At 39.5% G+C, this 14714-nt stretch overlaps 1 protein-coding gene across 6 annotated transcripts in view; it reads right to left on the bottom strand.

Moving 5' to 3' along the window:
• LOC103032091 (ERC protein 2) overlaps positions 1 to 14456 on the bottom strand; it is a 452130-nt gene extending 437674 nt beyond the window's left edge. For all 6 annotated transcript variants that reach the window (XM_049485683.1, XM_049485682.1, XM_049485684.1 and 3 more), the window contains exons 1-2: positions 14341 to 14456; positions 9016 to 10260 (exon numbers count right to left, since the gene is read on the bottom strand). In XM_049485683.1, the coding sequence (XP_049341640.1) occupies positions 9016 to 9693 (678 nt within the window). In that variant the 5' untranslated portion in view covers positions 9694 to 10260; positions 14341 to 14456. The remainder of the gene's footprint in view (positions 1 to 9015; positions 10261 to 14340) is intronic.
• Positions 14457 to 14714: the final 258 nt, after the last annotated feature.

Here is a 14714-nt window from a genome sequence, read left to right as displayed (position 1 = left end):
TACAGCCACCGCACCTTGCACACACAAATTGCACACACTGTTGCATGTATATCCTGCTTTTACATCAACATTAAACAGAATAAAGAATAAAATAACATTGCTGTTCCTTAAATTACCTTTTGGCACACCTTCACAGCGTGAACGTGCAGATCAGACGCACAAAAGTGACACACTGTTAAGATACCATTGTGCCAAAGTCTGAGCGCACCTGGCTCCGAAAGGGAATGGCAAGTGACATGCCGAATGCTTTATTTCACATTAACCCAAAACACACCCATGATTATTTAACCCTGAAACGCTAACGCACAATATTTTCATGTGATTTTTATTGTGTTGCTGCTGTCTGAGCTGCATGGGACTTTGGGGAGCTTCAGGGCTCATTGATGTCTTTAATGTTATGGTTGATTCCCTCCTGCCATCTATGTTTTTTTCAAGAGTCATGCATTCATGTGATTTTCATCCGACATTAGTGATTGAGAGTAAGATATTTTATGGGTGTAATGTTAGTGTTTGTGTATTTAAATCAGGCGCTCACATGTCCCAGGAGTGGGTGGACCAAAAGCCAAGTTCCCAGCAGCCTTTTTTTTTATTTTTTTTTTTTGTTAGGACATTACCTTTAAAGGATGACCTGATTTTCCAATATTTTTTTCTGCTTTTAAAGGGTCATGTTTTATGCTGTAAAATTAAAGAAGGGTTCCAAAACGTGTTATACAGCGTATACCCAACGTTAGTGGCGTTACTAATTTTAACGTTTAGTGTTAGTTTATGCCTTTTGTGCGTTTTGAGCTGTGCAAGACACCCTCACTATACCAAAGTATATATCACTAAAATAGGGCCAACACTCCCAAGACACTGTGCACTCAGTAAGGGTACATCAGACTTATAAAATGTGCGCACGTGTTACACATACACAAAGTCTGGAAAAGTCTAAAGTTTGCCAAAATCCATCATTACAAACAAACTGACCAACTGATTTGAATTCCTTTTGCTCTCTGTTTGATAGGTTTTCAGAATCGGCCAATGTTTAGACCTTTCTTGCAGATTTAGCACAGTCATACAGAAAGCACTTTACAGCATGAGGACTTTTCCCCATTAGTGAAAAAGTTTATCTTATGAGAGTCACATTTTTAGAGTTTTTTTGGACGTTTGGTTTTATGAGAGACAAAGCAGCTGAATACTGGTGACCCCAAATATGACAAAGCAAATTGAAATCTGCTGAGCATCGAGAATTTTCACACCAGCACTATTTGGTTCAGTTAAAACAGACTTTGGTTTGTTTGTACCCTTAGTGCGAAAACAGTAATTGCACTGTAGTTGCAGATCAAAGCAACCAGTCCAACACCAGCTAGAGGAGGTGTTCTCGATCCGGCCTCGAACAAAATCTGGAGCAGTTCGCTTGTGGTGAGAATGTGATCCGTTCTCAATCTAACCCAGCTATCAAATATACTCGCTTTATTTGAGCAAAACTGCTGAAAAGGTGCAGTTGAATCTGATATATTAGCTAGATAACGCTAATTACCACAGCTATGAACAAACGTTGTTTCTGCTCCATGCTGTTTACACACGCAGTATTTACAGCGTCACTTCTCTCAGATGGGTGACTCCATTTACTAGGTATTGGTAGTTAACAGCTGGCAAAATCATTATTTAAGCATGTTCTTCTCTGTAAATATATAGAAATGCTCTGTTTTACACACTATTGTGTGGTGTTAAACAAGACTATTGGAATAGTCCCCAGTGCATTCATTCAAGTAAAAGTCCATGAAACAGAAAAACAGAAATATGCATTCACAAACAAAATCATTCCCTGATCCCCAGCTCAAGCACTGAATGGAGCTCCATCATTCCAGAAAACACAGATTTTTTATTTCTTTATATTTCTTTTAGACTTTATACTTCTTTTAGTGCATGTCTGGTATTAGGCATGGTGTTATTGGCAGTACTTCTCTACAGATACCAGACAAGCATAAATTAGTGCATTTAAAGCTGTGTGTCAAAATGAGTGCAACTTAAAGCAGCTGAATGCATTCAGTAGAATAGACTGTCCTCAAACATTTGGACATATTATGTATATGTTGGCTACTGTATTATACAGTTAAAAAAAATAATCCTAAGAAGCTAAAGTGCAGTTGCATTATGCAGCAAGACTACCCCTAACCTAAACCCAATTAAATGTTCCTGCAGAATCTAAATTGCACACTTTATGCTTGAAAGCCTTAATATGTTCCTGAGCTGAAGACATTCTTCAAGGAGCGAGCAGTGGACCACAATTGCTCTGTGGTGTTGGGAGACACTAATTAACAACTACTGACAGCATTCGGTGACAGTTAATGCTGCTTTTAAAGGGAGGTGTAACCAGCTGTTTAGAGGGAAAGGGCTAGTACTTGTTTACACAAGAGGAATGGTTTTATTGCGAATTGTTTTTATGCTAAATACACACACAATGCGTTACTATGGTGCTGTTAATATGATCACTATAAGGTTAGATTTCCTTAGCCTGCTGCTTCTTGCTGTCAGCAGCCAGAGTCTAAGAGAGCTCAATTAGCCTTTTTTTCTCAGGGGGCACTCTTACTTCACATTGCTCCTAGTGGGATATCGGTTAGCACAGGTGTCTGTTAGCTGTTGTATTGGAGCCAGGTTGCTGCACTTTCCTCAGAACGCATTGAATGACTACCCAGTGATACTTTATCTGTGGCAGTTCCTAATAAGCTGGTGGCTGATTTTACATGTATCCTAGGAGGCTTGTGCATGTTCTGTTGGTAGCATTACTAGTAATTGAGGAAGTCTTTTTTTTTTTTATTTGTGCATATATTCATTCAAACAGAGAGCAAAATACTTTTTCACACTAGGTAAACTTGTTACTGAAGATATAGTGATGTTTTTCCCACTATATTCCCACTATTCCATTATTTTCACTTACAGTAACATTGAGTCAGCATTTTCCAGAAAGAGACAACCACAGACTTTTACTGTTTTACTGTAGAGCTTGCAGAGGCAAAGCAGTGGGAGCACAGTCAGTCAAATTAATATTTCCAAGTTGGGGAAAGATTTGGGGAAATTCCTAATCCTTGCAGGTCCACGGCTACATTGATTTTAACTGAGATAAAATTCCTATGTGGTCCAACAGTCTGTAATCGGACCACTCACTGGTTCGAATCCTAGCTATGCCCTGTCGAGAGCCTTGCTCTCTCTGGGTGGGTAGATGGCTCTCTTTCCCTTCATTACTCCAAATGGTGAAGTCAATCAGCACAAGGCGTCTGTGAGCTTATGTATCGGAACCGAGTCGCTGCGCTTTCCTTCAAGCAACTTGGCAATACTGCATCAGCAGCAGCAGTTTAAAAAGAGGCGGAGTCTGACTTCACATGTGTTGGTGGAGGCACGTGCCTTTAAGAGTCTTCACCCTCTTTGTGTTGTGGCATCACCAGTGATTGGGGGTATACAGCTAAGTAGAAACTGAATGGCTGGGATAATTGGCCTAGCTAACTTAGGCAAAAATGGAAATAAAATAGAAAACAAATTATATAAAAAAATAAATATTTTCTTTAAACCAGCCCTGTCCCATTTGCCTTATAAAGCCTCTGATTCCTTTAGTTTACTAAAAGCATATTAACTACTGGAAAAGACTCTTGCAGACCAGCCATGAGCTTCATTACAGCTAATTGGATCAATTACCTTAATTATCCTAATGGCTCTTCATCAACATGTGCCAACGAGGCCTTTTAGAATTGGACATCTCCAATGATCAGGAAAGCCTTGAATAGCTTGAATATCTCTCTCAAACAAGAGCTACTTTAAACCAACAAATTAGCACTTCAATTCTCAAATATTTTTTTCTACTTTTACAATAATTTAGATTTAGGAGAAACCCCAAGAGAGTCATTTATAACAAAAGATAACATAACAAAAAAAATAAGGACTGTTATTTTTAGAATTAACATTAGTTTACATACTAACCTAAGCAACTAAAGAGCCACTAAGAAACAGTATGTTCACAATAAGTGAACATAACAGTATTTAATACCTATTGATAAAGAACATCATATTCACAAAACATAATAAGAATAATATAAAAGAATGTACTCGTTAAAGCATGTCTTCATTTTCAGCACACAGAGCTTAAGTGGTGAATTACCACTCAGCAGCACTAATTGTATTTGTTCTTGACAAAGAAAAATAAATGTCTGAATCATTATGGCAGCTGGCATGAAGCACATTTGTTCTGCTTGTTTGGATGCTCTGGCAAAGCTGCTGCGTTTGGGTAGAAGTGCTAATTTTGATGCTTTGTTCACATCTCAGCTCTGTGAGCCCTCTAAGCTACTTGTGTGTTAAATAATTGCTTAGAAAAAGAAATAAAGTGTGAACTACGTACCTCGATTTAATTAAAGCTGTATAACACTATGTAGCAACTTGTCAAGCTATTTAAACCATAATGAGAATCATTATTCATTATTAATAGACTGTGTTAATAAGGAGTAAGAACCTCTATCTCTAAAGTAAAGTCATCTCTACCTCCTATCCTGCACATGTCCCTAAACCACCAACAAGGCATCACTATAGCTAAATGAGTAGAGGCATACTGTATGTGAAATGACAGAAATGTCCTCACCCTATAGGCCAGTGTGTTCAGGTTTTCATGGTATGTGGCCATTGCATTTAATCATACTTTTTGAGCCCAAATCCAATTTTTGACATATCCAATACTTTCCCCTCCAAATATATAGGAGGGGAAAGGCGTCTGTGAGCTGCTGTATCGAAACCGAGTCGCAGCATTTTCCTCCGAGTGCGCTGTGATGCTACTCAGCAATGCTACATCAGCAGCTGTTTCGAAAAGAGGCGGAGTGTCAGAGGAGGCATGTGCTAGTCTTCACCCTCCTGGTGATGAGGCATCACTAGTGACAGGGGAAGTCCTAATAAGTGGGTTGGGTAATTGACTGTCTAAATTGGAGAAAATGGGATAACAAAAATTGGAAATAAATATATTGGAACAGTAAGGATTTTTTATTTTTTTTTTGCTGTAGTCTAAAACATTTGAGTTTGCGATTAAAAGATGAGTGTGAGAGAAAATATCAACCTTTCAATACAACAAACAACAACCTCATCAAATTCAAAGTGATAAAAGTGTAAGGGTCCATGTAGATCATTTTGTTATGTCTGCATATACAAATAAGATCTGATTATCTAATCCCCCTGATGTTAGCTCAATCCACACTAGGTTAGGAAACGTTTATAAAGTTTGTAAGAAGGAATGGTATATTTCATTACTTCAAAGGAACTCATTTAAGTTATTAATGAAGAAATATGGTTTAGAGCAGGGGTCACTAATAGGCGGCCCGCGGTCCAGGTCCGGATCTAGACGTTGTCCAATGCGGACCCAAACAGATAAACTACAGAGAAGGATTTAATTTTGACAGTGTTTATTTAAAGCGACGTAACTTTTCTTGTTCACACTGCAGCGACGCGGCATCACTCCCAACCGCTTTCTCCGCCTTTCTCTCGCCACTTTGGGGCGTGTCTCGTGAAAGAGCAAGCAGTTTATCTGCCACCAGCAAGAATGTGCAGAGTTGTAGCTCTGGTTTAGAGTTTAGTAGCTCTTTAAATAACAGACAGACTGACATCTGAACAGATTTAATTTGCCTGCAATCTGGACATTGCTTAAGACAAATTAAAGAACTGTGAAAATGCATAACCTGTTAAACTGTCTAGAAACACAAGAAATGCCTTTAAACTTTACCAAAAGAGGTTCCCTTATTCTAAAGTGTCAAAAATCCTTTACACTACTTTCACTACAAAAACCTCTTCCTGTTTAGAATGTATAACATTTGCTATAATGAAAAAACATATTAGTTGTCTAATAAAACTGTAAAAAGGTAGATATTCTCAAAAGAAAAAGGGAGAGAGGGAATCTCTAGATAATAACTGCATGTGTAAGAGACAAAGGAGAGGAGGGAAAAAAGAGGAGAGACAGGGTGAGACACCCTCCGCACAGAAGGATGCAGATAATGATAGATTCTTTTTTTGGCAGACTAAAGTCCTGATGGTCCCCCCAAGCCCTGCGCATTCAGACAGCCCAGCTGACAGGCTAGACAGTGGGCCAGGAGGAAGGTGCCACCGGCTGTTAGATTAGCTACTCAATAAAAAACTAAAGTACCAGGAACAGTTCTGAAATGTCTAACCACAAACACTCTCAGCTGGATGCCATGTGAAATACCACGGCTTATTGAACACCCTGAAGCAGCATCAAAAAACTACCATACTCATAAATTTCCATAACCAACCAAGAGCAGACTGCAGCAGGTTTTACAGTGCAGCTTTAAGACGACTTAAGAAGGCGAGGAGGAGACTTTACATCTTTACTAGCTGTGTTTTTGAGTGTAGGACTGTCTTAATAATAATCTTAATAATAATCTGAATAATCTAATATACTGAACAATGAACTGAACTTCTGTACCCCATTCATTACCACGAAAAAAATGGAGGGAAAATCTATTACTACCGAGAAGCACTATTGTTTATGAAGTCTTCTGTGAACAATAAATTGTGATACCTTCACTCCTGCCCTCTGAACGTTATTGCTAATGTCACTAACAGCTATTTTAGGGTCTTTCCTTACAGCATGCACAATATTTCTGTCATTAACTGCTGTGGATTTCCTTGGTCTTCCTGTTCAACACCTCATCTGTTACTAAGTACACCAGTGACGACTTTCTTCTTCAGGACATACCAAACGGTTGTTCTGGCCAGGGTCAATATTTATACAATATTGTAATAATAATGAGATCTAATATACTGAACAAATGTCTGTACCTCATTCATTACTATGACAAAAAATATGTAAAAATACAACAAAAATCTGTTACTACTGATAAGTCATGTGTCTATCCCACTAGGTAGGATTTCCTTGATTTTTGATAAAATGATGATAAAATTACAGCTTGAAACTCAGTGCAGCGCTGCATTGAGGTGTAATAGGAGGAATAGCGATGCTCTTGTGACGGAGAGCGGTGCTCTCCTCTGAGCTCAAACCAGACTCTGTAAGTTTTCCGAGGTGGCCGAGACCACTGTTAGCGAAAACTGCGAGTTGCTTTCCGACCTTTAGTTCTAATGAAACATTTATTACACTCTGCAACTGTAGGGGGAGCCCAGGAGCACAAAATCTCAATCCTACCTAGTGGAGCTTTAAGGGGCGACAAATATCATAAAGTTGGGATTATACTGGGAATACTGAAACGGAAATGTATTATTCAGTGTTTGGTCATATTTTAAAGAATATCGCAATATCAAAAACAATTCTGAAACATTGTGATATTAAATTAAACTCCCACCACTAATCCAAGCCTGAATTGAATAATCAGATTTAACAATCTAGCGTTGATAAATCTAGCAGAAGAAGAGAAAAAAGAAGAGCGCATATTAGATAACAATATAGTTGCACAACCATAATTACAGGTTTTTCATTAAAAAGATATCAGAGAAATTGCAGACTTCAGACTTGTCGTCTACAGGATGTCGTCTCCATGGCAACACGGAGGAGAGAAAATATTGCCTGACACAAGCTGCTATCAGAGGAGGCAGGCAGGCATGCAGGAACTCGGCCCTTGTGAACATTTTCAGACTTGTTAAAAGGATCTGCTGGGGCCAGTCATTTCCCAGACAAGGCCAAAATCAAAAATCAGTCCTGAACCCCTTAATCTAATCTACAAGTCTTCAGGTCATCACTGCTGACCTAAAGAATAAACTCTGGTTAAGCTTATGTATCTCTGTCTTAGATAAGCTGGAGTGGCCATTTAAATCAACATAAAATAAACGAGCAGGTCTATGATACATTTTTAAATCAAAGCACTTTAGTTATGGCTTAAATTATCTACCACACATAAAGCATCAGTCAAAATCATCTAACTAGTTAAATGCACTGATGTATGACTTCTAGGGCTCTACTTACTAATACTAACTACTTACCAACTAAGATTTGTTTAATCCTGGTCCTAGTACATTATCTCCTTGTCCAGCAAATTAAAACAAATTTAAAATCACCAACTGGAACTCTGAAAAGGTTTGTTAATGAGCTAAATAGTGGAATCAGCTGTGTTGGGAAAAAAGAAAGCCATAAGTATTCCAAACATGTGGGGAACCAGGACCAGGATTGAAGAATCCTGTACTACTTACTAATACTAGGTTAAATAGTACAGGGTGTGTCAAAAGGAAGCTTTCAAGACTGTGTCCATGTTCCAGACAAATCCTAACACACACAGACCTCAGTTCATATTTTTCTACTCATTTTCGCATCATTAAACCAAAGAAATGTAGAATTAGCCAAGCTGACGAAAGTGCAACTTTGGATTGAAATGAGACTGTTCCACAATGCACATTTTAAAAGTACTCAGATAAATCCCCAAAACCTACAAAACTGTTACTGTAAACAGTATGCCTATCTGCTACATAAGATCGGACTGGTATTGATATGAGAACACTTATAGTCACTTAGGGTACGTTCACATTACCAGGCTCAAGTGACTCAAATCTGATTTTTGCTCAATGTGGCTCAGATCTAATTTTTTCATGGCTGTGTGAACATGCCAAATCTTAGTTTTTCAAATCAGATATGGCCTGTAATGTGAACGTACCCTTAGAAGCCATTCTATCAAACTTAGACTTGTCTTGTCTTTCAGTATAACCGGTGAATTCTCTCACTAGTCCTCGCAAATTCAAAGACTCACTAAGACTCCTAGAAAATGTTTCATGTGGTTGTTGTAAGCAAGATTTTAGGAACCGTTAATGGAGATACAACTGTTGTAAAAATAAAATGATGAAATGGGCACTGATTAGCAAAGAAAGCTATGGCATGAGCCTCGTTCTGTAATTTTGAAGAATATTTTCATAAGGCAAACTAAGAGTACACTCTTTATAAAAAAAAGTACAAAAAAGTGCCAAAAAGTGTGAGAACCACATTGGTTGTTGGGGATTGCTCCCACAGTTTGACAGTTTTTAAGAGTATTTTTAAGAGTGCAAGCTCCTTACCTGGTTCTCGTCATCCAGCACTCGCATCTGCTCCTTCAGAACGGACGTCTTCGCCAACTCCTCTTTCCTCATCCCTCGTTCCTTTTTCAGTTCAGGACTCCAGAAGCTCTTGATGCTGTTGACCGAAGAGCCCAGCTTACTGTCCTTCACACCAAGCTCTCTCCTGAGCAAGTCGTTCTCCCTTTGCAACTCCCTCAACTGCTCCATCAGGGGACCCCCCTCTCCTCTTGCCACGCCCCGCACGGCCTGCCTCAGCAGTGGAGAAGAGGGTCCCTGGTGCTGCAGTGAGTGGAGGTGCATGGTTCCGTGATCGCTGTACCCCATTGAGTCTGAGTGAAGGTGCCCCAAGGAGGAGCTGATGTTGGGGCTGCTGCCGATCGCAGAGGCCCTGCCGCCGTAGGCTGTCCGGCTTGTGGCTCGCCCCAAGGTCATGGTGCTTTTCGGGTAGGAGGAAGAGGCCAGCGCCTCGTGGTCGCTTAAGTAGACGGGTCCAGAGGCTGCATAGGCAGCGTTGAGGGACTGGATATTCTCCATTGAAAGTGTTTTTCCTCCACCAGACTTGCTGCCTCTGCTGCCGGCGCTGACCCTCCTCTGGCCCATTCTAGGGGAACGAGGGAGGTGTGGGGATCTGGACGAGCTGGCCTCAGCTTGGCCAACTGATCGCGCACTACCATACATTATGGGATTAATCTGTAAAGCCCTAGGCTTATTATTGAGTTATTAATGTTAAGACTTATTGTCCAGTCTCTTTGTACTTCCAGGAAAGAGGATATCAAGATTTAACTCTTGATCTAGTTGAGTTTTCTTGGATTATAATGTGTTAATATTATTAATAATAATAAAGTAGAGAAGGACCCACTTTTTTTACTTGTAAATCCCAATTTTAAACTTCTTTAACACTTTCTTTCTCATCATTTTCTCATGCTGTACGTTACATGGCTGGAAATGACTCTTCTTATTCTTCTTCTTCTTATTATTATTATTCTTTCAAAAATGTATCAGGCCAAAACAAAAAAAAACTTTTATATAATTTCTAACTGATTTCTCAGTTTGAGCACTTTTCTTAGTAGAAAGAAAAGCTTACTTTTCTTTCTACTGTCAAATGTATTCAACAAAGTTCAATCTTACACAGTCTAACATACTTTAATCTGCTTTGTCTTAGCTCTCATCTTTTCTGCAGTGTTTTACTCCAAAGTTGCCACCTTTGGTGCTTGCAGACACACCTCAGGCCTTCTTTAATATAATCTGGTGGAGATAGAGAGAGAAAGAGGGAGGGAGAGAGAGAGAGAGAGAAAGAAGGCAAATTAGTGATGATACAGAGATAGCATGGCCTATCAGCATACGCTGTCTTCCTCACTTAGATAAAGCAACAAAACAACAACTAGGCAGTGAGTTGTGAGTAATGTGTCTGGCAATGTTCCCCATGTATGTATTCTCGGTATGGCTGCTGAAGATGGTCACATGCCAGAACAAAATGAGAGGCAGTGCATTCAAAAATGCATACACCAGAGACAACTGTTACATCTAATCAATTACTTTACTGACCCACAGGGCTCAGGGCCTCATCTCCACCACCTACACAAAGTGTATGATAGATAGAGAGTGAGAGTAAGAGATTGAGAGAGCCAGTTAGTAAGGAGCTTTAGTAGAAGAAGCTGTAAAACATTTAGAAGCTTTATAATAAAGTACAAAAATTGTATTATTAAGGCAACAGTCTGTGGGCCCTATTTTAGCAATTTATAGTGAAGCTGGATTGTGGATCTTGCTGCTGGATTTAGGACGTGTCGGTGTGTCTTGAGGGCACAAAAACGCCTTGCACTGTTTGAAACGCACAAAAGGCACATCCTAATGTTCTTAATTAAGCACAGGTGTGTTCTGGGTGTAACATGAAATAAACCAATCAGTGTGTCACTACCCATTCCCTTTAAGAGTCAGGCGCGTTCTGACTTTAGCGCATTCATATTTTAACAGCGTGGAGCTTTTGTGCGTCTCAGCAGAGGATACTGATCTGCACGTTCACACTGTGAAGGTGCGCTAGCAGCTCATTTAAGGGAGCAGCAATGTTATTTTATTCTTTATTCGGTTTACTGTTAAGTTAAAAGTCGGGTTTGAGCTTTACAGTGTGTTCGTGTGTGTGTGTGTGTGTGTGTGTGTGTGTGTGTGTGTGTGTGTGTGTTTAACGAGCAGGGGTGTACGCAGCATGCATGATGCACCTATAGGAATGGACTCTGATGATTGACTGTTGTCTTGGTTTATTTCAGTCAATGAAGCTCCTGTATTGTCAACCACAAAAATAGCAACACACCAGAAATGTACCTCGCCCATCAGTGTAGATTTATTCCTAAACTCTGACACATTTATAACAGTGCAGGCCCAAGGTGTAATATTTTTAATGCAGGTTAATGTTAATAATATGAACAATGTGAACATTTTTAGAAATACTGTCAAAATGTTGAAAGCAATTACATCCAAAAAACCTACCAGACCACTTTGTTTGTAGAATAAATACAGCTCTGGAAAAAAAAATTAGACCACTTCAGTTCCTGAATCAGTTTTCAGAAATCAATATTTGGTGGAATAATTCTGTTTTTTAATCACAGTTTAATGCATCTTGGCATGTTCTCCTCTACCAGTCTTACACACTGCTTTTGGATAACTTTATGCCTTTACTCCTGGTGCAGAAATTCACGCAGTTCAGCTTAGTTTGATGGTTGTGATCATCCATCAAAATTTGCATTCTGGTAAAATCAAAGATACTCATCATTTTTAAGTGGTCTCCTATATTTTTTCTTTTGTAATCCTTGCGTCTTGGAGCTGACCACTGGATAGTGACAACACCCTACAAGACCTGCCTAATGTTTGGGAGATGTTCCGACCCAGTCATCTAGACATTACAAGACATCTCTCAGATTTTAATTTTGTAATGTTTGCTAATTTTTCTTTTTGTAACTTACTCTTCACTTGCTGTCGAGTATATCCACCTCTTGACAGATGCTGCTGCAGATGCAGATAATAATAATGTGTCATGCTAATGTTATGGCTGATCTGTGTAAATGTGTATACAAAACAGACACATGATGATGTCAGGAAAAAGTTTAAATCTCACTTTTTGACAGTATGTGAAACTAGCAGTTGTTACTGTATTAATAATGTGTTTACAACATTATACTATAAAAGATTGAAATGACTTATAAATAATAAATCTTAAATAAATTAAAATATAATTGGAAAAAAACATTTTTCTTGTTGTGAGACACAATGATAGAAAATAAATTGTAGTATTTCCATTTTGGATGACTTTTTTATTTTAACTGCACTATATTTCAAAGTCAAATATGACTTTATGAAATATCTTAATCCCACTACATTGTGGAATCTTTTGTTCATTTTGGCTCATTTTGGTGTGCATAAAATGTGATGTCAAAAGCACACCAATCAGGGTACAGTATTGATTTTATTTAACTTGTTTTAATCTATTGGATATAGCTACTCAAGCAAGCAAACAGTGTAAAATGTTTGGTTGTGTCTATAAAGTAGATAAAAAAAATTGTGAACATTGTAAACTTGCAATAAGTTGCAAATTAAAAGTGTTAAAGCTGAAAAGAATAGTTTATAGCCACTTGGTTCTGACTAATGTTCTTGATAGGGTTAAATTGAAATTCATTGAAATACATACCTTCCACTATCAGATCAGGAGTGTCCCTCGCTATTATTAAGAAACTCCTGAAGACTGAGCTCTTCAAAAAGCACTTACTCTCCTAACACCTCTAACTAATGAATTACTTCTAACCTCATCTCCTTCTTCATCTCCTTTCCTTCTCTATCCCACTATTACCCTTTGACCTCCTTTAGGCCCTGTCTATGTAAATGTAAGTCGCTTTGGACAAAAGCGTCTACCAAATGTAATGTAATGTAATGTTAACTGTTATATTAATGTAATACCTAAATATATATTTTTTAAAATATACCATTAATGTAGTAATTTAATTTACTTTCTAAAAAGTTAAATGATACATTGTACTTTAAGTGAACTACTGTGACAGTATCAGAAAAAGTATGATCAAACTTTACTTTCAAAAATTTGATTAAAGCATAATATTAATATACTTATAATATATTTTAAGTAAGCACATAAAACTGTTATTATATTTACAGCATGCTTAGATTGCTTTCTGAATATGTTTTAAGTACAATTAAGTATATTTTTTTCACCAGGATGCTCTTGTATAAAATAAAACCATTTAAAATGCTAAACTGTTAGAGAGTCTCAGAGTGAGGGATGGACGGGGCGACAGACGGATATGCGTCTGAAATCCCTCCTCTCAGCTGAAGTGATTGGACGGTGATGTCACCTAAGTAAGCCTCGGCGGAGGGAGAGGATAAAGCGCCTGTCAATCACCGCAGATGTCAATCCCTTTAAAAAAAATAATAATAAAAGGTCTGCCGGCTGAATAAAAGCCCAAAATCTGCCACCATACACAGAAGCCAGTAATGAAACAAAGCTCTGTCTGCATTAAACAGAGGCTGAGAGCTGCACGTGCAGTGATGAGTGAGTTATAATAACATTAGTGAAGTTGAATGCCTTGTGTTGAATGCAGTGGATTAATCCCAGAAGGCTTTATAATTCTTGTGCTGATGAACTAGGGTTAGGCTAACGCTGCTGCTGCTGCTGCTGCGGGCTAACAGCTTCAGGATGTGGGTCGCTGTGCTGTTGTTTGGTGTGCATGCAGTAACGTTAACGTTAGCCCTCCTGCTCCATGTGTGCAACCTGTGCACCTGAGAGCAGCGCGCGCACCTCACCGCACTAGTTAGTTCACTTTATTCTCGTGCGTTCTGACTGATGCGCGTGCTGCTGACTAGCTGAGGGACTGCGGGGCTTGTTTATTATTACTTTCAGGCAGTTCGCAGCAGTTTAAGAGCAGTATTGCAGCATTTTACTGTTTTATGGTTTTATTTCGAATTAACGTAAATAACTGACTAAAAAAATGGCCCGAACTTACAGCCTCTACTAAAGTGCGGATACTTGGGGACGTTTCTAAGCGTCTTGTAGGAAACACAGAGCAACATATTTTTTTTTTAAGGAGAAGAAAATACATGACAGCAGGCGGTGGTACACAGCGCATACTTCACCCCCACCTACCCTATAACCCCCTGTAAGCACTGGCGACCCTCACCCTCCTCACCCTCACTCACACAGGCGGATTATTCCCCATTACGCGCCGCTGCTGCTGCATCCCTCCACCGGCTAATGCTGTGAGAGAGCTGTGCTCCGTAACTGTAGACCTGTCAGGGCTAGAGAGCTAGAGCCTCAGAGCTTCCACTCACCGGCTGAAGTGTGGGGTGATGCTGGGGGTCCTGCTGGCTGGCTGGCCGCCCGCTGTGAGCCCTGCGTGTCCTCACACAGTCCCGCCGCCGCCGCCGCCGCCGCCGCCTCCTCCCGGGTCCAGGGGACGCTGCTGTGGGACGCTGGCGAGCCTGTTAAAAGACCGGTGGAGGGGAAGGAGGAGAATGAGGGGGCGGGGCGAGCAGCGAGAGGGCGTTTATACCCATCACAGATAGGCGGAGCCAACACTCCTTTTTAGGCTGGTCTCGTGGGAGTTTAAAACCTTTCAAAACCTGCATCCATTACAATGGACATCATTCATTTTCTTTATTATAAAATCTTATAAAACACTATTTTAGAGCTGTTATCCACCAAT

The sequence above is a fragment of the Astyanax mexicanus genome, chromosome 12 (genome assembly GCF_023375975.1).
Source record: "Astyanax mexicanus isolate ESR-SI-001 chromosome 12, AstMex3_surface, whole genome shotgun sequence".
NCBI classification, from domain to species: Eukaryota; Metazoa; Chordata; class Actinopteri; order Characiformes; family Acestrorhamphidae; genus Astyanax; species Astyanax mexicanus.
Note: the sequence above shows the minus strand (reverse complement) of the source record. Positions and strands in the feature narration are given on the sequence as shown.